This window comes from Eriocheir sinensis, chromosome 38 (assembly GCF_024679095.1).
Source record: "Eriocheir sinensis breed Jianghai 21 chromosome 38, ASM2467909v1, whole genome shotgun sequence".
NCBI classification, from domain to species: domain Eukaryota; kingdom Metazoa; phylum Arthropoda; class Malacostraca; order Decapoda; family Varunidae; genus Eriocheir; species Eriocheir sinensis.
Window position 1 is genome coordinate 13,669,513 of NC_066546.1, and position 27,826 is coordinate 13,697,338.

At 43.3% G+C, this 27,826-nt stretch overlaps 2 protein-coding genes and 1 non-coding gene across 3 annotated transcripts; 1 reads left to right on the forward strand and 2 right to left on the reverse strand.

The window, feature by feature from the left end:
• Positions 1 to 131: 131 nt before the first annotated feature.
• Positions 132 to 7,586, forward strand: LOC127008696 (betaine--homocysteine S-methyltransferase 1-like). The gene is made up of 9 exons (XM_050881019.1): positions 132 to 289; positions 1,213 to 1,342; positions 2,420 to 2,538; positions 3,178 to 3,283; positions 3,673 to 3,758; positions 4,314 to 4,473; positions 5,133 to 5,303; positions 5,828 to 6,056; positions 6,323 to 7,586. Exons 1-9 carry the CDS (start codon positions 275 to 277, stop codon positions 6,510 to 6,512), a joined length of 1,206 nt encoding a protein of 401 aa, XP_050736976.1. The 5' UTR covers positions 132 to 274; the 3' UTR covers positions 6,513 to 7,586.
• On the reverse strand, positions 6,879 to 27,758 carry LOC127008695 (glutamate receptor ionotropic, kainate 4-like). Its single transcript, XM_050881018.1, has 13 exons — positions 27,669 to 27,758; positions 26,608 to 26,815; positions 22,023 to 22,204; positions 20,154 to 20,258; positions 16,165 to 16,476; positions 14,576 to 14,685; positions 13,690 to 13,866; positions 12,893 to 13,107; positions 12,279 to 12,496; positions 11,697 to 11,792; positions 11,376 to 11,536; positions 10,589 to 10,765; positions 6,879 to 9,831 (listed from the first exon to the last, which is right to left on the reverse strand). Exons 1-13 carry the CDS (start codon positions 27,711 to 27,713, stop codon positions 9,630 to 9,632), a joined length of 2,208 nt encoding a protein of 735 aa, XP_050736975.1. The 5' UTR covers positions 27,714 to 27,758; the 3' UTR covers positions 6,879 to 9,629.
• Trnaf-gaa (transfer RNA phenylalanine (anticodon GAA)) lies at positions 15,790 to 15,862 on the reverse strand. The gene has a single exon. It is a non-coding gene; the product is annotated as a tRNA-Phe (tRNA).
• Positions 27,759 to 27,826: the final 68 nt, after the last annotated feature.

The following is a 27,826-nucleotide window of genomic DNA, read 5'->3' on the forward strand; positions in this document are numbered from 1 at the left end:
TAATAAATGTTGAATGTAACTTTTTTTTATCGTGCAAATTTTCACACCAGGCTGTTGCCTACGCACAAGCAGTGACGTAACTGAAGAAATCTAACACGACACACTGATTTCTGAAATTCTGCCCCCTCACATGAGTGCCAGGTGGGCAGGGGGGGGACGGTACGGCCCTATAAATACGGTGGCAGAGCCTCCGTAGTCCACTGTACCAAACTGTCCTGCAGACAAGCAGCAGCACCGAGCATCAACTCCTCACCTGAGAGAAACACAAGACACCATGGCTCCTAAGAAGGTAAGGCTTCGTAGCCCTCAGAGGGAAGCAGTGACAATGAACTATAGACTTGCAGACTCCTTAACAGAATGACGACTTTTGTGTGTCATGCACAACAATGTAACATAGAAATAGTAGTGAACAAGGAAGTAAGTTATAATCAAAGATAGTTAGTTACCCCCTTAACATCTGAGACTCGTTTTCAGATTCTTTTCACCCTCCTCGTGAAGTGTTACTTATTATACCTGAGTCTCTGAAGCGGCCCCTCCAGGGAGAGAGATAAGGGCTTAGCGCCGCGACGCAACGCTTCCTCGTGAGTGTCTGGGAGAAGTGAGGGCGTGACACTGTGCCTTCATGAGTGTTCATTTAAAGGACTCAAGAACAGTGGAATTAATGCTATACTTTTGGGGTCTATTTGACTAAGTGGCGGATGTTATGATCCTTGATGCGAGGGTTAGACGATGAAGCCTCAGCCGTAAGGTCATTAGGAGCGAGGCAATGGCATTCAATGAAGCTTTATCGTATTTGCCGGCGTCGAAGACACACCCCGTCTTCAAGTGCTACATTTAGAAGTACAAAAATTAAACTATGTTATTTTACTACGATACTATGAAAACCTGATGATTTTACCTTGGAGCTCCGTGGAAGGCTACCCATTTCTGCTTGGCTGTGCTCGAGGTAGTACAAGTTTGTTGTAGGTACAGACTTGACCAATGGGTGAAATAGGATGTCTTCACTGCATACCAGGGAAGCGTGGAGTTGGGCAAAGAATTGGTCTCCTTTATGATAAACATCCATAAAATCAGTCAAATCCTCCTGCACCTGCTCCGAGACGTTGTGCTGCATGCCAGTGCCCCCCACCGATACGGTTCAGTTCTCTCACGAGTGGCGGGGTGCGGCAGGCGGACAGGCTGGGCGGCACCACTGAATCCCCTCCTCCACAGGGTCTTCTTGAGCGTCTGGACGAGGGCGTGGTGATCGGCGATGGCGGGTTCGTGTTCGCCCTGGAGAAGCGAGGCTATGTCAAGGCCGGCCCCTGGACCCCCGAGGCCACCGTGCAGTACCCCGAGGCTGGTGAGTGAGTCCTGTGGATGGAGGACAGTGTGTGAAGGGATGAGTGCTTGACCATGAGTGTGGACCACCAGTTCGGGAAAGCTGAAGGAAACCCACCAATGATGATGTGTGGAACAGGTGAGTGGGGGTGGACGACTGGTTAAAGGGATGAATAGGTGACCGTGTGGACGTGGAATAAATGGAAACTAAAGTAAGTTAATTAGAAAAAGTCTGTACTTCCAAATTTCGGTGAGAAAGTTTGATAAATTAGGAATGAAAAAGGTAAAAGATAAGTGAGACCATAAATCACGAACGCAAGAAAACTACAAATTAACAGAGATAGATAAGTAAATAAGAATAAATAAACGAATACGTATACATGATTTATATTAGTAGAACCATGAGCAAATAAATAAAAGAATAAGCCTTTAAAAGTCAAACATCGAAATGTCAACAGACCAATCCATGGATATGTAAATGAATGAACCTTTGCGTGTGAAGCATCGTCCAAACCCGGTGACACGCGTGATCTTGCAAACACGCATTAGCATCAGCTTGATCACCTTGACTCACCTTCGAGCACGCACAAGCAAATTAGCAACAGGTGTGTGAAGGGTTTAACATGGCGGGAGAGTTTGTTTTCTCTCACACCAACAGGTAGACTGAAGATTCCTAAATTCATCTCTAGGGTAGTAGACGTAATAGCAGCAGTAGAAGGAGTATTAGTAGTGGGTGATAATAGTGTAAGTTAACAACAGCAGTTTTTTTTTTTTTCACAGCAGAGGAGACAGTGCAAGGGCGTAAAAAAAAAAAAATAATAATAATAAAAAAAAAGCCCGCTACTTACTGCTCCTAAATAGAGTAGAGTGTAACAGTAACAACGTAGTGGCAGCAGTGTTCATAACAGTAGTAGTAGTAGTAGTTGTAGCAAATGGAGAAGGAGGAGGAGAATCAGTAATAGCCGTGGTAAGACCCATAAAGAGTAACACAGCAATACACACCAAGCAAGCACGCTTCGTCTCTTACCTAACCTAACCTAACCTAACTTAACCTAACCTAACCTAACCTAACCTAACCTAACCTTCCTCTCCCCGCCAGTCAAGCAGCTCCATCGTGAGTTCCTGCGCGCCGGCTCCGATGTCATGCAGGCCTTCACCTTCTACGCCTCAGACGACAAACTCTCCAACCGAGGCAACGAGTCCAGTGCCAAGTACTCGGTAAGAGGATATATGAAGTAAAATAATAGAAAAGAATAATGATGAAATAGTAAACTCCTCGTCCCTCCTGATGCAATGTTAGATAAAGCGATAAGGATGGATAGTGTGTCTGCCTCTCACTTAAGATGATGATGGTATTAACACGAAGATCATAGGTGAAAATGGGTTAGAATTGCAGGGATGGTATTGAAGATGATGACTGCAGTTGAGAGTTAGGTAATATTAGATTAAAATAGCTGTGACAATGATGATAATGACACTCAAGTTATTACTGGTGTTAGAGTACTGTAGGCGTCTGGATGATGATGATAATGATGATGATGAAGTAGTTTGACGAGACTTCTGCACCGTGAATGTGAAAAAAATAGTCATGAAAACCTAACTCATCTTCCTTGTGGTCTTTGGAAACAGTTATTGAGAGAGCCGAAAGCGTCTCAGAATACGGTCTAGTTTCCTGATGATGATGATGAAGTAGTTTGACGAGACTTCTGCACCGTGAATGTGAAAAAAATAGTCATGAAAACCTAACTCATCTTCCTTTTGGTCTTTGGAAACAGTTATTGAGAGAGCCGAAAGCGTCTCAGAATACGGTGTAGTTTCCTTTTAGTGTTGTTTCACGTGTGTTTCTTCGCCCTGCAGTGCCGCGGGATCAATGACGCGGCGTGCAGGCTGGCGCGGGAGGTGGCCAACGAAGGGGATGCGCTGGTGGCCGGCGGACTCTCACAGACACCCACTTACCTCTCAGGTGGGTCATGCGCTCTTTCTTTATTTTTTTCTCTCTCTCAGACTTCTTTTTCATCATTACGTATAAACTATTTTTGTAACATATGATAAATCCTCCTCCTCCTCCTCCTCCACTTCTTCTTCTTCTTCTTCGTTTTCTTCTTCTTTTTCTTTTTTCTTCTTCTTCTTCCTTTTCCTTTTCTTCTTTTTTGTTGTCGTTGATCTCCTCCCTCTTCTTTTCCTCCTTCTCTTCTTCCTTTTTATCTTTGTCGGCCTCTTTCGCCTCCTCCTCCTTTTCCTCTTCCTTCTCTTCTTTTTCTTCTTTGTGTCGTTTCGCCTCCTCTTCATCGCTATGCTTTCAGGTGTCGATTCAAAACTCTAATCTTCCACATTTCCGCACCCCTCCCGCAGGCATGAGCAAGGCAGACACACAGAAGGAGTTCCAGAGACAGGTTGACGTCTTCGTGGAGAATAAAGTTGATTTCCTGATCGCTGAGGTAGGCCAACACCCATCGCGCGGCTGCATTTTTCTTTTTACGGGAGTTTTAATAACGTGAGATTTAATACAGAGATGCAGGTCAAACTTTATAACGGAAAAATAACTCCTAATTCTAAATCCATATAGATCTTGAGGGATAATGAGTGTACAGTTCATTTTTATTTACTGTTGGCGTGGTCTATTTTCTAACGTTAGCAGATAGAAAAGTTGTGTATTTGTTGGTCTTCGAGTCATGGGCAATACAAGTGTTCTTATTCACTATCATATGTGCGAACAAACTCTTAACTATTTCCATGAACCTAAATCTATCCATCCCAAAATGTAAACTGCACCCATCAAAAAAAGTTGTGTATTTGTTGATCTTCGAGTCATGGCCAGTACAAGTCTTCTTATTCACTATCATACGTGCGAACAAATTCTTAACTATTTCCATGAACCTAAATCTATCTCTCCCAAAATGTAAACTGCACCAATCCAAAATTTCTTCTCAACATCCTCTGTGATCCTCCTTTTCCCTCCCAGCCACACACTCATCCTTGTTTCCCCCCGGCAGTACTTCGAACACGTGGAGGAAATGGAGTGGGCCATCGAGGTGTGCCTGAAGAGTGGCATGCCCGTTGTGGCCTCCATGTGCATCGGACCTCAGGGGGATCTGCATGGCGTGTCTGCCGGGGAGTGCGCCGTCCGCATGGCCAAGGCCGGGGCTCACGTGGGTAAGTGTCCGTAGCGTTATTACTAAACATTTCGTCGTCCAAGAACCCATATTTGACAAGGCTTTCATAGGAGTTTGGGACATTTCCAGGAGTAGTTTTATGACCCTGGTGGTAGTCTGACCCTTCTTCTGTACCGTGAATCTAAAGAAATACTTATTAGAACCCGACTGATCCCCTCTTTGACCTTTAGAAATAGTTGATATGAGAAGCGAGTGTGTCTTTTAATACCGGTCTTGGCATGTCTCGCGGTTCACGTCTCGCGGTTTCACAGTTCACGTTCCGTAGGTCATGTGGGTCCGTATTGCTTCATGATAACGCGATAACGCCTCTCAGCTCAGTGACGTGCCGTGTGAAGTGATGATAAGGGGAAGTGTTGCCTCTAGCTTGATTATATTATATACTTCTTTTTATTCTATTTTTTTTTCATGTTTCATTTTTTCTTTGCTGTTTATTTTGTTTATGAGCCATTTCAGTCCTTCTTCTCTTCCACTGGTTTTCTATTTTTTTTCTGCTAGTTACTGTTTTCACGAGTTTTGCTGTTTCTGTTTCCGTTCTTTGTCTGATCTTTCTTGTGTGATGTTTCGCGGGAATTTATACCAAGAGGAATTATTGCCTGCTGCTCTGTTCCTCGCCAACATCAAATCTTCCCTCCTCCACAGTGGGCATCAACTGCCACTTCGACCCCTTCGTCACCCTGGAGGGCCTCAAGACTATGAAGCAGGCCCTGGACGCTGCCGGCATCAAGGTCCACCTCATCGCCCAGCCCCTCGCCTTCCACACCCCCGACGCGCAGAAACAAGGCTTCATCGATCTGCCGGAGTTCCCCTTCGGTTAGTGCTTGGTCCATTTTCTTTTCTGCAAGTTATCCATTCTCTCTTTTCATCGATTTTTTGCTTCCTGTAGATCACTTATTCCTTATTTTCATATTTTTCTCTCTATCCTATTCCTCCTTTTTCATATATTTTGAGTAATCATAACATTCCGTTCCTTCTGGATCTCCCTCAAACAATTCAGGTGCTCTCTCTATCCAGACTTTTGTCTTTCCATTTTAACGTAGTCTTGCAGCTAACCACAACAGCCATCTTCGCGAAACCTTAAAGAAAATTGAGTCTTCTTTTGCTGTCTGATGGTCATTCGTTAACTTTATCTACTTTGAAGTACTTCCAGTGTATATATCTAGTCAAACAAATCATATATTTTTTCCTGCATTTCCCTGACTGTCTCTATAATTCTTTTGCACTTTCCTGAGAATGCCTTTTGGACATGCGGCTGAACCAAGCAGCACTGGTTTTCTAGGTGTTCTAGTTTTAGTCTATCAGCCCTTAAACATTAAAACCCCCTCTCCCCCTCTCAGGTCTGGAGCCCCGCATTTGCACCCGCTGGGACATGCACCGCTACGCCAGGGAAGCCTATGACCTCGGGGTGCGGTTCATCGGCGGTTGTTGTGGGTTCGAGGCCTACCACATCCGCGCCGTGGCCGAGGAGCTGGCCAAGGAGCGCGGGAAGCTACCGGCCGGGTCTGAGAAGCATAGTCAGTGGGGCGGCGGCCTCAAGATGCACACCAAGCCGTGGGTCAGGGCAAGGTGGGTGTGGGTGTGAACTGGGTATGAGTGGAGTCCCGTAAGAGGGGCTATTTGTCTTGGGTAACTTGGGCCAGGCTCTTCGGGTATGAATGCTGATGATGTTAATGATGATGATGATGATGATGGTGGTGGTCGAGTTCTAGTAGGTGAGTGAGTCCCGCAAGGAGTCAATTAAGATCTGTGTCAGGATCTTTGGGTATTAATAATGTTGATGCTGTTAATACCACCACGACCACCCTAACACCACCTCCAACTCCATCCCACAGAGCCAGCCGCGAGTACTGGGAGAACATCCGCCCCTCGTCTGGCCGCCCCTTCAGTGCCACCATGTCCAAGCCTGATGCGTGGGGCGTGACGGCCGGGGACTCGATCCTGAAGCAGAAGAAGGCAGCCACCACCGAGGAGGAGCTGATCTCCCTCACGCACAAGGGCAAAGCTGTGAACGGGAAGGCCTGACCGGGGAGTCGAGGCTGCGAGACCCGAGGCTTCTTAGGTTAGGGGGCAATGGCCGAGTGAGGTTTGCATAGATGAGTTTTTTACAGTAAAGTAGACAAACCAAGAAAAAGCCCGCAATACGCTGCTCTGAAAATTAATTAACAAAAAGATGCCATAAATGAGTAATCAATGAATCAATATTAATAGTTGTACTGCAGTAGAAAGCGGGAAAATGGTCAGCATTATTTTTCTAACGAAGCGAATGTTGGTAGCACTGAACGCTCGTATGATAGTGAAACTGAAAAATATTATACATTAAATACGGATTGCCATTAAATTTATGTATGCAGTGAGTGGAAGGCGTGACCGGTATACACACGGATAATATTTATGTGTGTGTGTGTGTGTGTGTGTGTGTGTGCGTGTGTGTGTGTGTGTGTGTGTGTTAACTTCAAATATATAATTGTGTTTTCTTAGATTTAGCTGAGAATGAGAACCACGAAACTCATTATTATAATTTTCTCACCGATGATGATGATGATGATAACAGTGATGATGATGATGATAATAATAATAATAAATAATGGTCTTGTACCGGTGAAGTAACTGTGCATCATGTAGCAAGCACAACATAGACAAGAACGCATCATAACTTTCAGGTAGCAAGATATACAGGTAGGCAGGATCAGGTAGCAAAAAAAAAAACAGGTATAGAAGTTAGGATACTGGCCGCCGAATGCATTGGTCGTAAGTTATTATAGAAGGGTTAAAGGGAAGAGCATAAACCTAGCAAATGCTTGTTAGTGGCTTTGTAATAGTAGACTCAGTAAAGATGGTGAATAGAAGAATTGTCGAGATAATGGATAAAGTTAGAAGGTGCTATTGTGAAGTAGATCAGCATTTAGAGAGGATGATGATGATGATGATGGAGGTGAAGGTGACATGGTAGTCTTCGTGGATATTATGCACCTTCCTCGACCGTACAGGTGTGATTCACGTGTGAGGTGTTGATTTGTCGAGTGTGTACTCCTCTCAAATGTCATGTTATATAATGTAGACGTCGTAATGGATGAAATAAAAAGTACATGAACAAAATGATCTTCTTATGTTGCTCCTTAACATGTAACACTTAAAAGACATAAGCTATACAAAAGAGAAATGGATGTGAACTTTATATAAAATCCTCGTTGTTCCATTCTTCCAATCTGTCTTTATTTCATCTCTCCTTCTTTCCTTCATTCCTTAACTCCTTCTGCTTTAACGTTATTGCCTTCCTCGTTTAATCTTATGTTGCTCCTTAACATGTAACAGTTAAAAGACATAAGCTATACAAAAGAGAAATGGATGTGAACTTTATATAAATTCCTCCTCCTTGTTCCGTTCTTCCAACCTGTCTTTATTTCATCTCTCCTTCTTTCCTTAACTCCTTCTGCTTTAACGTTATTGCCTTCCTCGTTTAATCTTATGTTGCTCCTTAATATGTAACAGTTAAAAGACATAAGCAATACAAAAGAGAAATGGATGTGAACTTTATATAAATTCCTCCTCCTTGTTCCGTTCTTCCAATCTGTCTTTATTTCATCTCTCCTTCCTTCCTTCATTCCTTAACTCCTTCTGCTGTAACGTTATTGCCTTCCTCGTTTGAAGCTTTCCGAAATTAAAACAAGCACAGAGACGACAAACAATGGCGTGCCAGTGAAGGAAAAAAAACTATGGGAACAAGGGAAGGAAAAAGACCGAAACTCGACAAGGGAGGTAGTCTTTGTTCTCAGGAATCATCATCGTGTTCCTTAAGACTTGATGTTCTTTTAAAGGAGCGCCAGAATGCCTCAATATCGAAACTGGTTCACGATATACAATACTACAGTAAACACACTAATACATCATACCTAAGTCTACTACACAACCCTATACAGTAAAAGCCACAGATTCGCCAAATACATTCTTATACATCATATTTACATCTAACACCCAACTACCAGCAGGCAATTTATACACCTACTTCTTCTCTACAATAATATATTCTACGCTGCTCTACTAATAATACACTATTTTTTTTTACAGCAGAGGAGTCAGTTCAAGGGCATAAAAAAAGGTAACAAACGTGAAAAAAAGGCCCGGTACTCACACGCCAAGTAAGTGACGGTAAAGACGTTGATAGATCGTAGTGGCTATCAGTTCGCTTCTTTGCCGCTTGAGGCCCCTCGCATGCGTCTACATAGCAATGGCGACGCTTTGTCCTTTATTTACCAACTTTCTTTTTACAGTTTCGGTGTTGCCTACCACACCTCACACCAAGAAACAGACAGCCTTCTCTGGCCGACCGACATAGCCCCGTTACACAAGTCCCTCGGTTTCTTCTTCGGGGTAAGTGGTACAGAGTTATCTTAGTGACATCAAAAGAGGAGAGTATTGACGCCGACTCATCCCACCAGTGTACTAATGAGGTCCCGCAGCACCGTGTATGTAAAGCACTAATGTGAAGAGCAAAAGTCGAATAACCACACTTCAAAAATAATGTCCATTTAACATCAAATTAAATTATGCTACAGATGCGAGAAAGGAAAATACAGCCATGAGCGAAATACTGAAGAGACGAAGTAGCTCATGTTGCCTTTTGCTGTTCACGAGGTAGATACGGGACCGCTTACATACGACAAACCTTAAAACGTTCGAGTAATGTATATTTTTATTCACCGAACAACCGGTACCGTGTTTGGACATTTGGCTCGACACAGTAACTTGTATTCCGGGATGCCGAAATAGGAAAAAGAACCGAATTCACAAGGACAAGTACCTCTTTGACAGTTCTCCAGGTGGCCGAGTGTGGCGCTGCTTTCATAGCCAAGGCACAGCGAAATCATTACGGTCCTCTACACTAATATACTCTACGCAACTCTGCTATACTACACAATACACGCTTTATACACACTCACACCGTTGTCAGATTATCGTACTCAGAACATCATATTTACCAGTTTCCGAGGCATGACATCTGCAAAAAAAACACCAACAACCAACCAATATAATACTAACTATGACTGAATCTAGTTATTGGGAGGAGACGGTATTTGGGTAGGAAATCAGGATATGTTGGAGTCTAAGTACGACAATCTGGCACGTGGCACACTCACAGGCCTAGTAAGTGATGGAAGGGACGATGGGCGGACTGTACTGCGTGTTGAACCGGTAGCGGCGAGCGAAGGCAAGCTCTCCGCTGCTGCTGGGGTGGTAGAGGATGTCCGGCGGCGGTAGGGGGGGGACGAGGCCCTTGTCGTGTAGGGCCTTCATCTGCTGGGTCCTCACTGCCTTCCGCTTGCCCACGGTCTTCCAGTGTAGCCTGTAATGGGGTCGTGGAGGTGTTAGTAGTGTCTCATTGCCTTCTGTCTTTAACCCGGTAGCTGCGGGGATCATGTTTCTTATAACCCCTCTAAGCGAATTTATGAGAAAAAAATCATCACTCACGCAAACCATTATATTATATGTATCAACGCATTTGCGATCAGTTTATGTATCCTCTATTTTTGGGGGTTCGTGGTACGCGGTAAAGCCACAAATTTGGCCCGTCGCTGCTACCGGGTTAACTCATTTCTGCTCCTTTTCATTTAACTCTTTCTCCTCCTCCTCCTTTTTTCTCCCTTTGTTTTCTTTCGCCTCCTCTTCCTCGTTTCTCTATCTGGTGACGGTGCTAATCTTTCCATGTTTCCGTATCCCTCCCGCAGGCATGAGCAAAGAGTTGTGTTGTTTTTAGTTGTGGTGGTGGTTAAGGGAGGGACGAGGAAGATGGTGATGGTGATGAGGGTTTAATATGAGTTAAAGAGGAAAGAAAAAAAAGGTGATTTGAAGGTTAATTTTCTCCTGTGAGGATGGCTAGTATGCTACATTAAGATTTCACTATCATTCTTATTGTTTAGAGGGCTCTTTTTGTTAGTGGGCTTTATTTTTTGTGATATTTTTTGTGAGCGGGCTTTTTTTTTTTGGGGGGGGGAGGGGGGTAAAGGGCTTTTTTCTATTTATCTTGTTTTCCTTTTCTTGTTTTCTTTTTGCTTTTGCCCTTGAGCTGCTTCCTTTGCTGAAAAAAAAAAAAAGATAAGCACCTCTCGCAGGGCAGGAGGGTGAGGGAGACGATGATGCCCAGCAGGAGGAGCAGGAAGGCGGTGAACAGGTGGTTGAGGTTGATGGCCACCACCTGTTGCGCCGTGCAGTGCGTCATGACGGGCTGCCACCGACGCCAGGCGCGACTCAGGAGCCCGCCGTCCCTCAGCCTAAATAGTCTGGAAGTGAATTAAAAACATTATATATACGTCTGGAGAATCATATGTCTGGATAGTTTTAACTTTCTAACTTTTAACTTTAACTTTCTGGATCCTTTTAACTTTTTTCAACAATTTTCTTGCAGCTTAAACGGTCTATAAATTAATTAGACGCATTATAACATCGATCAATTCCACTTTTCACAGACAAAACGACGTAAAAGTAAATTAGTAGCATCACAATACTGGTCAACAGGCTCTCTCACACCTCAAACAGTCTGGAAATGAATTAGTAGCTTTATAACATTGATCAGCCTTTTTCTTGAAGCTCAATAAACAGCCTGGAAGTGAATTAGTAACCTTACAACATTGATCAGCCTGTTTTTAGAGTCTGAAAGTTAATCATTATCATTCTGACATTGATCTGCCATTTTTCTCGCAGGTTAATAGTTTGGTAGTACACTGGAAGCATTATAACTCTGATCAGTCATTTTCCTTGCAGCTAAACGGTTTGAAAGTGATTTAATAGCCATGCATATAACTTTGATCTGCCATATTTCTTACAGCTTAAAAGTCTGGAAGTGAATTAGAAGTTGATCACATACAAACACACGCAGGGTCGTTCACTCACTGGGCGTCGAAGATCTTGGTGAGCGGTGAGTCGTGGGGGAGCGCAAAGCCTGTCTGCGCGGTGAAGTAGCTCCCCTTCACCAGCATCACGCGGCAGAGTTCCCCGTACTTGGAGTTGAAGATGTTCTCCTCGATTAAGTAGATGTACTTTTCGTTGGCGACCTAGCGGAGTAGTAGTAGTAGTAGTAGTAGAAAAAGAAGACGAAGACGAAGAAGATGAAGAAGGAAGAGGAAAAAAAGAAGAAATAGTGGAAGTTGCAGTATACCAACGTAGAATGAACAAGGTCACAACACACACACACACACACACACGTACACACACCTTGCTGATGCCCTCCAGGTCGTCGGTCACCAGGTTGCCGGGGAAGGGCGCCACCAGCTTCTCCCACACGTCCTGGAAGAGTGAGTGGCGCGCGTTCTGCCGCCACAACGAAACGGAGGTCAATGGTCACGGTACACTCAACGTTGTGGTCACGAGACAGAGCGGCCAAAGAGTGAGGAATATAGGTCTTTGTGGGAAGGACATGCAGTAGTTAGAAGTGTATATACCTACGGGTCAAGGGTTATGTAGTGCAGAGGTCAAGGGTCAAGAGTAATGAAGTAAAGAGGTTAAAAGAGATGCAGACGTCAGGTTTTATGTATGGGATGTATCGATCGAAGTTTATATAATACTGAGGTCAAGGAGAAATCACCCTCACAGTCTTGACATATTTTTCATTACTGCTGAGATGATGGCGCCACTATAAACACCTGCCTGCGCAGATACGGGCTGGGGCCGACTACCATCCAGGCCCCTCAAGCAAGCCTACTGGCGCTATAGGCGTTAACGTATAAAAAAAAAAAAAAAAAAACTGCGTAGACCTGACAATCACGAACCAGCCGGAGACACCAAGACCACGCCTACCTTGAACTCCTGCTCCAGTAGCGTGCCCGCCGTGAAGCCGAGGCGGAAGGAGCCGTCGGCCAGCAGGTCCTGGAGGCTGGAGAACCCGACGCTGGTGGAGGTGACTGTGAGGAGCGCGACGAGGGCGCTGGTGTAGTGCGCGTACACCACCAGCGTGGCCACGAAGATGGTGATGAACACGATGCGCGTCGACATGCTGCGCACCTCAAGCCAGGAGCCTGCGCGGGGCATTGCGATGAAGGAGAGACACAACACACGGGTGGGTTAATTCGTATAATCTTACACAGGGGATTGCGAGAATACATTTAAAGAGGAATCCTAGAAATACGCAATGAGAGATGAACCTGCAGAATTCAACATAATTCAACAGAATTCAACATCTCCCCGATACATGAAGTTAAGGGGGAAGAAAGAATTAAATAAAAGAGGATGTAAGGAGGAAAGAAAGCGAGGGAGGGAGGGAGTAGGAAGAGAGGAATGGAAAGATAGACACCTACTTCAACAGGCAGTAAGAGGAAAAGCTTAAGATATGAAATTGAGGAAAATATATCTAAGAGAAGAAAAAATGGGACTAAATGTTATACTGTGCAAAAAAAAAAAAAAATGAATCTCACCCTGCACAGCAAAGGCCCCGATGGCGAGGATGTAGGCGTCCTTGAAGGTGACCCGCTCCGTCTCGAAGGGGGAGACAACGGAGCACAGCACGAGGAAGGGCGGCGCCAGCAGTGTGAAGGCCACGGTGCCCAGCCAGGCGTCCGGCACCAGTTCGCTCGTGAAGCTCGTCCACGTCTGGTCCATCAGGCCGGGGCGGCGGGCCACCAGACGGTACCTGAAGGACAGACGAAGAGGGGGGCTTTTTTTATTTATTTATTACCCTCGAGCGACTGCAAGACTACCGAAAAAGGATGAGTGACTTTTTTTTCCTAGCGATTGTGGGAGAGTGCCGAGTCAAAGGTCACTTCGGAGTCAACAACGACGAAGGAGACTCCCAACCAAGACCAAGACCAAGATTTGAGGATGGCATACTTGTCAGAATGAAAGAAAAAGAGGAAAATAACAGACCCAGACAGTAGAGACACATCAGGGAGTGCCGTTACAAAGGCGAAACTCCCGATCGACTACTACTACTACTTGTCAGGCAGCGTCTATGGCCGGTCCCCCAGACATAATTTTTCGTCATATTTCTGATTTCTAGTTCCTAAAGAGACAAATGATTTTACGGCAACTTTTCTTCCTAACATGAACTATATACTGCATCTAATCACTTAAGCAACACGTGATAATCGAAAATGACTAAGAAATATCCCCTGTTCTCTCTGCAGCATCCATCCTCTTTAAGTTTCGGTCATTCTCTATTCTATCGTTCATAAAGCGACCGATAATTGTTGTGGGCACTGTACTCACAACTCACCCGATCTCCCTGAGGCCTATGAGGAAGGAGACGGCTTTGGCCCGCTCATCGTTGTGGTCTAGCGACGTCACCACCACATCGGCGCGGCCCTCCACCAGCTCCCCCACCAGGCCGGTCCACTTGCCATCACCCGTCACTATCCCGAAGTTACGGTCCGCGGGCAGCTTACACGAGTACCTGAGGGAAGGGCGAGGGTGTAGAGAGCTGGAGAGACGGAGGGAGAGGGAGAGAGGTTGGTGGAGAGATGGAGGGAGAGAGAGGGAAACCAAGCTAGGTATCATAGGTGGAGAGATGGAGGGAGTGAGAAGAGAGGTTGGTGGAGAGGAGGAGGAAAGGGTGAAGGAGGGGTAAGGTAGTGAGCGATGGAGGAAAAAGGCGATAAGAGCAGAGAAAATGAAGATAAAGGAAGAAAGAATAGAGGCAAGGGGAGGAAAAGACGTGAAAGGAAAATAGAGGCGAAAGAGCTTGATAGAGGAGGATGGGAAAAGGCGGAGGAGAGCGAAAGAGAAATAGAAAGAACGGAATGGACAGATAGACACATCCTTCAACATACAATACCGATACAGTAAGTTAAGAGGATGTAAGAAGGAGGAGAGAAAGCGCGGTAGGGGGGGAAGCGGGGGGGAGGGAGTAGAATGAGAGGAATGGAAAGATAGCAATACATTCAATTATGGGTATCAGGACACCTCTCCTTCCAAAATTGACCTCTCTTTCGGCCACCTCTTTTGATTATTTTTTTTAGGAGCAGCGAGTAGCGGGCTTTTATTTTATTATAGTTTCCTATGTTGTGCCCTTGAGCTGTCTCCTTTGTTGTAAAAAAAATAATAATCAACTTTTCTCTAAACCGCAAATAAAAAAGCAAAAAAATAAGGTCAATCATGCATACGTGAAGCCGTGAATTTCTTGCAGGCCGTCCCAGATGTCCTTAGCGAAGCCTCCAGTAATCTCCACGTTGTTGTCTTCGTCAGGCTTGGAGACATACACGAAGGGGGCTTGCTGAAAGAGGAGGAAGGATGTATCGATGGAGTGAAGGATTGGGTGCGAAGACAGGGACGAGAAGGGAGATAATCAAATGGGAAAACGGAAAGAAGGAGAGGGTTTGATGAGAGGAAAGAAAGCAAGGGCCGATGTAATACGAAACGGAGAGAGAGGGATGTGGAAACTTGAAACGAAGAAGGGGACACTATCAGGTGGAAAGACGGAATGGAGGAAATGGATTGAGGAGAGGAAAGAAACCAAGGAGCTGTGGAGTATGAAAGGAAGAAAGATAAGGTTGTGAAAGAGTGAAACGAAGGATAAAATCAGATAAAAAGACAGAAGGAAGGAAAGGGGTTGATGGGAAACAAGAAAGCAAGGACCAAAGCAGTATGACGGGAGAAAGAGAAAGTTGGAGGAAGTAACAGAAAGAAAGGAAGGAGGAGGGGAGGATTGAGGCCGAATGGGAGAATGAAATAGAAGGAATAAAGGGGAGAGATACGGTGTGAGAGTGGAGGAAAGAAGTAAGAATGGGAGGGAGAGAGATAAAGAAGTACAGGAAGGAAGATAAAAAGAGGAAAAGGGACGGAAGAAAAGGGATGAAGGAAAGGGAAAGGAAATGCAAGGGAGACAAGAAAAGACAGAGGACTATAAATGTTAAATAGGGCGATAAAAAAGGGAAGGTGGAATAAAGAAAGGGAGAGTAAAATGTTGAAGCTACTGTACATCAGAAAAGAATTACGACAACCCGAGCAATTACGGCTTATCATGAACCGTTTTTCAGTCATTATATGCCATTATGCACAACACAGAGCAAACAACAAGGTTACTGCTCCTACTACTACTACTGCTGCTACTACATAAAAGATACCTCCACCCATGTTTATTTTCCCGACACATAATCATGGAGGGCTACTACTAATACTAATACTGCTCTTACTACTATTACTACTACCACTACTACTACTTCTACTACTATAATAATAATAATAATAATAATAATAATAATAATAATAATAATAATACACAGATTTAAATAGACTTTCGCCTGGCCTATCAACTTCCTCGTGGCAGCCTAAGAATAAGTTTTTTTTTTACCATTCATCTGCCCTTCTTAAAACAGTTTGCCCAGACCCGGGATCGAACCGGGGACCTTTAGATCTTCAGTCTAACGCTCTCCCAACTGAGCTATCTAGGCATGAGATACAGATTGCAGCAACAACAAAAATGTCTACTACTACTACTACTATTACTACTACTACAACTACCATTACCACTACCACTACTACTACTACTACTACTACTACTGCTACTACCATTACCACTACCACTACCACTACTATTACTACTACTACTACTGCTACTACTATTACTACTACTACTACTACCATTACCACTACCACTACCACTACTACTACTACTACTGCTACCACTACTACCACAACAACCACCACCCTACTACTACTACTACTCTCCCCAACATAACCCAACCCAACTCACCGGCATCGTGACACAGCGCAGGTGGAGCCCCGTCAGGTTGGTCCTCCTCTCGCTCCAGTCCTCCCTGGGCATGGGCACCTCCCTCCTGAAGCCCCGCCACTCCCCGAGCCTCTTCATCACCAGCGGCAGGTCGTGGCGCACTGCATAGGCTTCGAACAGGACGACTCTGGGGTTGTTGTTGTTGGTGGTGGTGGTGGTGGTAGAGGTGGTGGTAGTGGTGTTGGGGGCAGGAGTGATGGTGGTGGTGGTGGTGATGTTCGGGGTAGGAGTGGTGGTGATGGTGGTGGTGGTGTTAAATGATGCAAATGTGACCTAAAATATAATTAATAGCATTAGTTATTATTATCATTATTAGTATATTATTGTCAGCATCAGTATTATTGTTAGTATTAATATGAGTTTTAGTAGTAGTAGTAGTAGTAGTAGTAGTAGTAGCAGTCTTACCTATCGCCGAAGCGCAAACAAGGAAATTCAACACTCCAAAGGCTAAGAACATGCAGCTCAACAAAGGCATTAAAGAGCTTAGTCAGTAGAGTTAGAGGATGGTAGTGACAGTAAGTAGTGGTAGTGTTGCTGGAGCTGATACTGAAACTGCTGTGTGGCAGGAGTGTAATTTTTTTATACTTTGATTCTTCAGGCAAATTACGACAATATTCAGAGATAGAGATAGTTAGATATATAGAGACAGACAGACAAAGAGATAGAGAGATAATGTGTGTGTGTGTGTGTGTGTGTGTGTGTGTGTGTGTGTTAACCTAGTTGTGTTGCCATACCTCCATATCCATATTTATACTTATTGCCGTGTGTGGGTGTGTGGGTGTGTGTGTGTGTGTGTGTGTGTTCCGTACGCCACATAAACAATGCAAGTCGCGTGTATTGTCAATCAGTTCGGTATACGGCAAACCTTCCCTTGCGTCATCACGTCTCCATAACAAAGCCTGGACCTGACTACCATGCTAAGGGAATCACTGTGAACGTATAATGCTTACGCTAATTAAAATTCCCCACATATCCGAGAGCTCAAAATGTGTACTGTGTGTATTAATAATGATAATAAAGTTTTATCTCGCCCAGCGGCACATATATAAAACAAGTAAAGCCCCGTTCACACTGTGTCGACTCTGGGCCACGACAACCCAGCGACTCCGGAAACACGAGGTCTTGGATGTGAAATGTTGATATGAAAGGGTCGCACATAGTCTTTCCGACCATATGCGACCCTTCCACATCAAATTTTCACACCCAAGACTTCATATACCCCGAATCGTTGGGTTCTCGTGGCCCAGAGTCGGTAGTGTGAACGGGGCTTAAAACAAAACAAGGCAAGTAAGCGAACGAAATCGACCGAGATACATTATATAAGCGTGTGCATGCCATGGTTCTTGGAGGTGGAGCGGGGAACCGTTACGTTTGTCGAAATGTTGGTTCTTAAATCTCTCTCTCTCTCTCTCTCTCTCTCTCTCTCTCTCAGTAAGCAGCGTGAGTGCTCTTAGCGGGAATGGCCGTGTAGTAACTCAGCTGGCAAATGTGTTCAAAATAAAGGTTAATAAATCATCACAAACATCAGCATTCCCCCCCCCTTCCCCCCCTCCCGCACGCACACACGCACACACAAACACTCGACTGCTGACCGCTAACATCCATCACCTAACGAGGACAGACTCAATACAACGCTGAGCCACAAAGTCCACGGAAGAAAAAAAGAGAAAATAGTTGTTATCTTCCATTAAATAAATCAGATTTTTGTTATACTGAACGAAACTTGATAATAAAAAGGTGATTTCACTTAATGGTCACAAAATTACAATAATGTAGATGGGATTGGATTAAAAATATTCTATAGCATTAGGAGAAAAATATAATGTTGGATGATATATTTGAATCTATAATGGGTTAAGTTGTGCAAAGAGAAGGAGCATTGTGTTAGTAAGTGATGGAGTGGGGGATGGTGGAGTGAGGGGTGGAGGAAGGATTGGGAGAGGAAATAGGGGGAAAGGAAGAGGTATAGGACGATGCAATGTTAGGTGAGTGAGAGGTATGAGGAAGTTAAGGGGTTTAGAAGAGGATTAAGAGGAAATGGAAGAGGATTAAGAGGTTTAGAAGAGGATTAAGGGATTGACAGGATTGGAAAAAAGGAGAAGAAAGGAAAGAAAGGAAAAATAATAGATACAAGTCAATGGAATGTTTAGGTGATTCAAGAGTATGAAGTAAAGGGACTGATGGGATTGGGGAAGGATTAGACGGGAAATAAAGAAAAAAAATAAGAGGTATAGGATTTGAAGAGTGTAAAAAGTGCATGAGTTGAAGGGTTTGAGGAAAGATTAAGACGGGAGAATGGAATAATGAGGTGAATTGAGGGTTGAAAATAAAGAGGGACGGAAGGGATTAGGAAAGGCTTAGAATGGAAAGAAATTGAAAAATATATAACTAAGTACCGTAAAGAAACGGAGAGACTAAAAAAGATTGGGGAAAGATTAGAAGGGAAAGAAGGGGAAAAAAATAGGTGAGTCAGAGTTTGGAGGGATTAAAAAAGATCAGGGAAGGAATAGAAGGGAAAGAACATTAAGATATGACATAAAGGACGATCCCATATAAGGTAAGTTAAGGGTGACTAAAAAAGATTGGGGAAAGATTAGAAGGGAAAGAAGGGGAAAAAAATAGGTGAGTCAAGAGTTTGGAGGGATTAAAAAAGATCAGGGAAGGAATAGAAAGGAAAGAACAGTAAAATATGTCATAAGGACGATCTCATATTAGGTAAGTTAAGGGGGACTAAAAAAGATTGGAGAAAGATTAGAAGGGAAAGAAGGGGAAAAAATAGGTGAGTCAGAGTTTGGAGGGATTAAAAACAGATCAGGGAAGGAATAGAAGGGAAAGAACATTAAGATATGACATAAAGGACGATCCCATATTAGGTAAGTTAAGGGGGACTAAAAAAGATTGGGGAAAGATTAGAAGGGAAAGAAGGGGAAAAAAATAGGTGATTCAGAGTGTAGAGGGATTAAATAAGATCAGGGAAGGAATAGAAGGGAAAAAACAGTAAAATAAGACATAGAGGAGGATCCCATATTAGGTAAGTTAAGGGGGACTAAAAAAGATTGGAGAAAGATAAGAAGGGAAAGAATGGAAACAAAATAGGTGATTCAGAGTGTAGAGGGATTAAAAACAGATCAGGGAAGGAATAGAAGGGAAAAAACAGTAAAATAAGACATAGAGGAGGATCCCATATTAGGTAAGTGAAGAGGAGTAGGGAAATATAGGTCATAGAGTGGAAAAAAAAAATAGGGGAGTCAGAGTGTGGAGGGATTAAAAAAAGATCAGGGAAGGGATAGAAGGGAAAGAACAGTAAGATATGACATAAAGGACGATGCCATATTGGGTAAGTGAAGAGGCGTAAGGAAGTATAGGTCATAGGTCATAAATTCCGTGTTATTCCTCCCACGATCAATAACAGGATGATGGTGACATGCCCCGGAGTCACTTAGCCGCGTTACTTATACATTGGTTTGTTACGTGACTTTTTGTGGTGATAATGGATTCTCTTGGTTCCTCCCCCCTCTCCCCCTCTCCCTCTTTCTCTCTCTGGTTAACAGGTTGGAAGATCTTTCTGGTTGACTAGCTGGTTAGTTTCATGGTTAGAGTATTATCCGTGCACGCAGGACAGTGGTTTGTGTGAACCTAATGGCGTAATACATTGTCCCTAAAATAATTAATGTTTTTCTATACTACTGGTATGTCTCCTCCTCCTCCTACTACTACTACTACTACTACATCTACCACTACTACTACTACTACTACTACTACTACTACTACTACTACTACTACGGAAGGAGAAAGAACAAAACAACACCAAATCGAAGCAAAAGAGAACAAGAAACAAGCGCATGTACAACTATAAAAAATAATCGCTACCACTATCACTATCTCTATCTTTATCACCATCACTCATCCTCCTCCTCCTCCTTCTCCTTCTCTTCTTCATTAGCACTCACCAGGTTGTCGACAGGCAGCACGGGCTTCCTCTGCAGCTCCTCGAAGGCCGTGAAGGCACCGAGCACCAGCCAGGCGGATTGACTCAGCAGCGACGCCTCACTCACCTGCACCGAGAGAAAGACGGAAGAGATGAGGAGGATGAGGCAGAAGAAAATGGTGATGATGATGATAATGATGTGGTTTGGTTGTGATAAAAAAGAAAGATTAAAGGTAACTTAAGGTGAGGTTTGGGGTGTGTTAAAAAAAGAAGGACAAGGTAAGGTTAAGCAAGGTTTGGGGTGACTGATAAAAAAAGAAAGACTGGGAAAAAAGTATAATGATATGGTTTGGAGCGTGATAAAAAAGAAAGATTAAAGGTAAGTTAAGGTGAGGTTTGGGGTGTGTTAAAAAAAAGAAAGACAAGGTAAGGTTAGGCAAGGTTTGGGGTGACTGATAAAAAAAGAAAGACTGGGAAAAAAGTATAATGATATGGTTTGGAGCGTGATAAAAAAGAAAGATTAAAGGTAACTTAAGGTGAGGTTTGGGGCGTGTTAAAAAAAGAAGGACAAGGTAAGGTTAAGCAAGGTTTGGGGTGACTGATAAAAAAAGAAAGACTGGGAAAAAAGTATAATGATATGGTTTGGAGCGTGATAAAAAAGAAAGATTAAAGGTAAGTTAAGGTGAGGTTTGGGGTGTGTTAAAAAAAAGAGAGACAAGGTAAGGTTAGGCAAGGTTTGGGGTGACTGATAAAAAAAGAAAGACTGGGAAAAAAGTATAATGATATGGTTTGGAGCGTGATAAAAAAGAAAGATTAAAGGTAACTTAAGGTGAGGTTTGGGGTGTGTTAAAAAAAGAAAGACAAGGTAAGGTTAAGCAAGGTTTGGGGTGACTGATAAATAAAAAAAAGACTGGGAAAAAAGTATATGTATTGGCGTAATGTTAAACTTCAGCAAGAAATATCAGTAATGTTTGGTATATGCAATGAATTATGCAGCCCAGAAGAGAGGGAATGAATCATGCTGAGCAACCAGTACGCGAAAATATAATGCTGGCGAAATGTTAATGTTATTCTCGCGAAAGAGATATTAGAGGTGTTGAGTGGCCTACATATCGGATACGGTAATGCCCAACTCAGGAATGAAAGGATGGGCAATGCATCATAGCCAATGCACGAAAAATTTATTGGGCAAATGCTATAGATTCTTAAGGAAGAAAAATAGTAGTGGTGTGTAAACAAGTGTAATACCCAACTCCAGAGGGAGGGAATATATTTTATTTATTCATAACCAGTGCTACAAAGAATGTTTTTGGAGAAATGTTAAGTTTTCAACAACAACAACAAAAAGTAAGAATAGGTTTGGCTGTATGGAGTGTAATACTTAACTCAGCAAGGGGAAAAGGAAACGTATCAATAGAGACTAAATTTTGGAGGCAGTGGCTGAGTAGAGAACGAGCATGATGGTCACGAAGACACTGGCTCGAGTCCTGCCGCACAGCATAGCCATTTTCAACCATCGGCAAACAGTGGAAGACTACCCACATGCTGTCCAGATCTTGAATCAACCTGAACTTCGGCGACTCCGGTCAAATGGAGCATTGAGGGCAGCATGGTCCAAGTGAATCATATCAAGTCAGCCACTCTAAATAAAATCCACCCGCGCCACAAAGGGTTGGGGTCGGCCACAAAACTACCAAGATAACCCAGTGGTGCTGAGGGCTGCACATTTAATACGAAGGAAATTAATTTAATGCAATATAATATTTTGCTCTTTTAGCCCCTGTTCCCCCCACCCCTATCTTTTCGTATCCCTTTAGTTCGTCCACTCGACACCTCCCATCTTAACATAGTCCCATGTCACCTGGCCACATCATGCCCAGCCCCCACACACCTGGACAAAGACGGCTGCCTGCTGCGGGGTGTCCAGCAGGGCCACGCTGAGACCCTCGCCACGGTTCCTCCGTAGCGTGGCCTCCACGTCCTTGGCCGTCCTCACCACCACCACCGACAGGCTACAGGCGCCCTCCGCTGACACCTCGCGGGCCACGGAGACAGGGACGCTCTGACCCACGGCTAAGGGAAGGCAGGGGAAGAAGGGAAACATGACACACGCGGTAGTATAGATATAGGTCTTATCCTCATGTCCGGAAAGTAACTACTCATGAAAATTGAGTTAAGATATAAAAACGCACTATTTTCAAGTCAGAATAAAGACTGATATATCGTTTAGACTATATTTAATTTTCAAATCTCAGCTCATTTTCTGAAGTAGTTTTCTTTCCCGACGACCACAAATTGAATTAATTGGAACGAAGAAATCATCGACCCGAACCTCCCCTTTCGCAAACAAGTCTGACAAAAAAATAAATGTCTGAAAAAAATCGTCTGCGTCAGGAAGTCACATTTTTTAGGTTAAGTTAGTATGAGATGGCCAGGAAAAAAAGGATGCAGAATACGTATATGTGGATTGTGAGAAGTCTGAATATCCTACGTCGCAGCCAAGGAAAAACAGGATGCAGAATACGTATATGTGGATTGTGAGAAGTCTGAATATCCTACGTCGCAGCCAAGGAAAAACGGGATGCAGAATACGTATATGTGGATTGTGAGAAGTCTGAATATCCTACGTCGCAGCCAAGCCGTAAAGAAAAAAAAAAGTGAAGAATCAAGTGTGTCAGACATCCAGAGTTTGGGGTGAAATTATTATAAGATTAGTTAGCCAAGGCGACGATGATACAGATGAACGAACATTCTGAAAGGCACGTATCTCCTCTCTTACATACACGTCTTACGAACAGTGAATGTGTGAGGAAGCATTGCGCCAAACATTCACATTTTGAGGAGTAACTTATTCCAGGTAGGCAATAATGCAGCTGACCTGTTGACGACAAACCTCTACACCTTCCTTTCTCTCAGCATGAAGATGGAGTGAGGAAAGAGTGAACTGGAGATCTTCCGGGCGTGAACCACTACTCGATTACAGAACAATCCGGACACTATCAGGACAAGGATTAATAAATGGGAGCAGTGAACATCCTATCATATGCCTGCCCTTCCAGCCTGACCCCACTAAAAAATCTATATTATTTCTTTTTAATCGGAAATTTGTTGATTTACTCGTTTATCTTCTGTATGCCAATTAACGCTTGTGGTCCCCAACTTCCCTTGCACCATTAAAAAATCTATATTATTGCTTTTTAATTGGAAGTTTGCTAATTTGCTCGTTTATTTTCCGAATGCCAGCGCTAATGCATGCATGGTTAAGTCTCGTGTCCCTTTCAGTGCTTTCCTCGTCTCGTGACTGTGTGCTCCTGGTCCCGTGCTTGCCTGGCTCTGGACATGCAGGCTTCCTTATAACATTTATCGGGGTCTAAATTTTTAACCTGCCATTGAACCATGAAAAAACAGAGGGCTCTATTCTCTGCTTCTGCTGCTATCACTACTACTACTACTACTACTACTACTACTACTACTACTACTACTATTACTACTACTACTACCAATATATGCTGCTGTTTATGGTGGTATACGCCTAATACCAATTTCTCCTTTCCACCACTATTTACTTCCTATTCTCCTTCTGCTACTACTACAAATCTTTCAACTACCAACAACACCTACCATTAGCAAAACCACACACACACACACACACACACACACACACACACAAGGCAAGGAACATTCACGACATTAAAGCTAAGTTCGATAAAACCCGACATGGAGATCGGATAACACGCACGAGACTACAACACGACAAATATATACAACTAGGTAAATGCACACACACACACACACACACACACACACAGTATCCCCTTTCACATTACCCCTCACAAGCATATCACCTTCCTGCAGCCCTCACAAGCCTTCCCAGTTAGGCCCAGATTATGAACCAAATCAATGCTTGCCCTTCCCTGCTCGATGGTAACACAAAGCCTGGGAGTGTAAACAAGTAAACATGACGCTTGGTGCTGCTGGCTGTTCTGATGGCACTTTGTTGTGGTGATGGTGATGGTGATGGTGATGGTGTGTATGTGTGGGTGGGGGGGGGGGCAGGGGGTAAGTGTGGTTGTGATGGTGGTGGTGGTAATGCTAATGCTATACATGGATTTTATTGATTTGTTTAGTTTGTCCTTTTTCTCGGTAAAATTATGCAAACTATGAGAGAGAGAGAGAGAGAGAGAGAGAGAGAGAGAGAGAGAGAGAACAAGCAACGCCCACGAAATCCAACAACTGCAGATTAAAAGAAATGTGGAGTACCTATCGACTCCCCCACAATTTAAAAGAAGAAGCAACTAAATAAGCTCTACCTCGTGAAGGCCATAAAGGCAATAACCAAAGGCAGAAAAAGCCATTTCATTCCAGAGCTCGGTGACGCCTAAAAAATGAGTTGCATGGACTGGACGTATTATTGCAACCTCGCGTCTGAAGTTCCGGGAAGGTTGAAAAAGAGAGAACGCAAATCACAGAATACGAGCACACAAGACTGCATGTTTGAGGGGCTTGTGCGGTGTTTGGTGGTGGTGGTGGTGGTGGTAAGGGTAGTAGTGGTGGTGGTGGTAGTTGTGCTTGAATGTTTTAGTGGTGTTTGTCCTGCGTCTTAATTTATTCTACAATTTGGTTACCCTTTGGTTTTATTTGCTTATTCCGACGGTATTTCGTCTCTTTTATTTGGTGATTTTTAATATTCTTGTTGTTGTTGTTGTTGTTATTGATGATGATAAATGGAGACAGATGTGACAGCGTGGTAGGGAGGGAGACGACCCCCGGTGACCAACACCAAAACGGACTCGTCAAAACGGTTAACTATACAGCTACTACCACCATGTTCTCTACGTAACTTGAAAAGCATCGATACTTAAGTGACAGCAGATGGATAGCCTGAATTGATTTACTCTTACACCTGGTTTTAATATTTTAAGGGTTGAGGGAGTCTTGTGTAACCGTGTGTCTGGTAATGGAATATATAAATGTACAAATAAACGAAAAAATAGAGAAATAAGTGAATGAATAAACAAAATATATACTAATAACATGCGGAACCTATAGAACATTACATCACACGAACTAGGCTAAATACTTATGCTGAAGTGGATTTTTTTTTATCGAGTTACCTAGTAAATATCAAAGAGAAATGTATAAATGTTTAAGTTATAAATCTTATATACATAACGCAATTTTTTCTGATAATGGACTAAGCATCAGGAGTCGAAAAATACTGTAAAATCATGGACAGATGTGAAGGAGAGAGAGAGAGAGAGCGAGAGAGAGAGAGAGAGAGAGAGAGAGAGAGAGAGAGAGAGAGAGAGAGAGAGACCCCAACTAAAATTACGCCCACTGAATGGTCACCACTAACAAAAATATTGGTACTGTACATACTTTGCTTCTGCTTTCGTTACCATTACAGGATCGGACTAGCTGGCGGTGACGTATGAAACTAATATTTCAAGAACATTAAGTGGTCAACAGTATCGGCATGTTATGTTTCTCAGTGAATTAATAGTACCTGTAGCGACGAATGTTAGCTTACTGGCGCAAAATTTACCTTTCTTGGTCGGCAAATTACACTCATGAAAAAATAGCGTCCCGCCAAACAAGCTAAATGAAGAATTACACACACACACACACACACACACACACACAAAATGATAATAATAATAAAGATCAAAATAAAACTGAACTAAAACTAAAAAAAATAAATAAATAAATAAACTAATAAACTAAAAAAAAAACACTCGAGCAAATAATGTAACCTGGCCTCCCCCCTTTCAAGTTCCAACCCCTGGCCCCTATTACATGGTAGCCTAGCCCCAATTAAATGGTAGCCTAGCCCCAATTAAATGGTAGCCTAGCCCCTATTAAATGGTAGCCTAGCCTTATTAAATGGTAGCCTAGCCCCTATTAAATGGTAGCCTAGCCCCTATAAAATGGTAGCCTAGCCTTATTAAATAGTAGTCTAGCTCCTATTAAATGGTAGCCTAGCCCCTATAAAATGGTGGCCTACCCCCTATTAAATGGTAGCCTAGTCCCTATTTAATGGTAACCTAGCCCTTATTGAATGGTAGCCTAGCACTAGGATACTTAAGCATTTTTTTTATAATGACTAGTGACTACCGCTACCGCAGTACCGCACACCGCGTACCGCACTGGGAAAGAATAAAAATGAGACCGCACTACCGCAACCGCACTACTCCGGAAAAAAGTACCGCACTACCGCAACCGCACTACTCCGGAAAAAAGTACCGCACTACCGCAACCGCATTACTGATTTTTCAGTACCGCGCCCACCTCTGAAAAATAGTAAACTTAAATATTACCCTACAACTCCCAATGCCTTATCAAGTGTGTGTGTTAAGCCCCGTAGTGTTTAAAATGGCTCCAAACTCGTGTGTAAGACAATCTAATCTAAGTTATTATGTCAGTCTAAGTTTACGTATTGTGGTATAAAGAAAAAAAATAGTGAACTTAGATCTTACTCTCTGGTGTGACGAAGATATTGGCGCCGGCAACTTGGTGTGTCCTGAGGAAGGCGGTGAAGAAGTGGCGGCCGAGAGGCGTGTGGAGGAAGCCAGCACCAGCAGACGCCCCCTGGACCACCACCACCATCACCATCACTAGCAATGTCCTCGTTGTTCTCATCATCACAGGAAGCATCAGTGGAATATGCGAGTTGAGAGACACCAGCTGTTATGTGATGAGAGATTGGTATTAGCCTATTATTATTGTTTTTCTTTAGAGTGGCAAAAAAATAGAGAAAAAGAATATACAACAAAGAAAATGCTCTTCTTAATGGTTGCTGTTGACTGAATTGAATCGAAATATTTATTGTTGTAAAATTATACAACAAAGGGGGATGGCTGGTCCTGCAGACAAACCCCTGACTAGGCTAGTTACAAAAATTAAACATTTCCATTGTACAAAAATATAAACACAAGTTGAGGTTAGTTAACAGAAAAAGGAATTAGAATATAAATACTGGCAATATTCCTGAGTAGGTTCACATGCATTTACCTGGATTACCACCTGGCAGCAAACTTTGGGTACTCTTTAATAAGATGAAAATAGTTATTGATACCCAAGGGCTTCAAGAGCTCATACTACGGAGATGAGCACCTTATTCAACTTATATAATAGTACATTTATCAAAGATTTGCCCATTAACTCTCTGATAAATAACGAACCGCCAATGACCCGCCTTTAGGATGTTTTGCCTTTTTCTAACACAAATCTTTAAATGAAAAAATATCTGCTTATGGCGTTAATTTCACAGTCCAATACTATGTTCGTGTAAACCCCAAACCAAATTCACTATGCTCTCCATGTTTGTCAGGTTTTCTAGTAGTCAAAACTCACTGAAAAGTTAAAAAAAAACAAAAAACGGAAGAATATAAAAACCACACAGGAGTCAAAACTGGGTTACGATGGCGGATCCTTGTCTTCTTTGTCAGTCCCTTGTCTTTTTTTAGTCAATTCCTCGTCTAGTCTTTTTTATCAGCTTCTTTTCTATACTGTCACACCTCCACCGAGCCACACTAACCGCCTGACTGCCCGTGACTGACTGACTGACTGGCGCCCGCTGCATCACGTGACCGCACTGACCCGGCCACCTGTACGTCCCTCTCACACATGCGCTGAGTTCCTATCTTCACTTATTTATAAGGAAAACGTATGGCAGCACTTTATCATGATGTCCGG

Bases quoted from the DNA above. Each gene is read 5' to 3' on its own strand.
- LOC127008696 (XM_050881019.1), top strand. The intron at 3,284-3,672 runs GTGGGTCATGCG...CCCCTCCCGCAG, and splicing joins GACACCCACTTACCTCTCAG to GCATGAGCAAGGCAGACACA. The intron at 4,474-5,132 runs GTAAGTGTCCGT...CCTCCTCCACAG, and splicing joins CAAGGCCGGGGCTCACGTGG to TGGGCATCAACTGCCACTTC.
- LOC127008695 (XM_050881018.1), bottom strand. From the start codon at position 27,713: ATGCAGCGGGCGCCAGTCAGTCAGTCAGTCACGGGCAGTCAGGCG. The intron at 12,497-12,892 runs GTGAGATTCATT...TGCCCCGCGCAG, and splicing joins CGGGGCCTTTGCTGTGCAGG to GCTCCTGGCTTGAGGTGCGC. The intron at 9,832-10,588 runs GTGCTTATCTTT...ACCCCATTACAG, and splicing joins ACCCTCCTGCCCTGCGAGAG to GCTACACTGGAAGACCGTGG.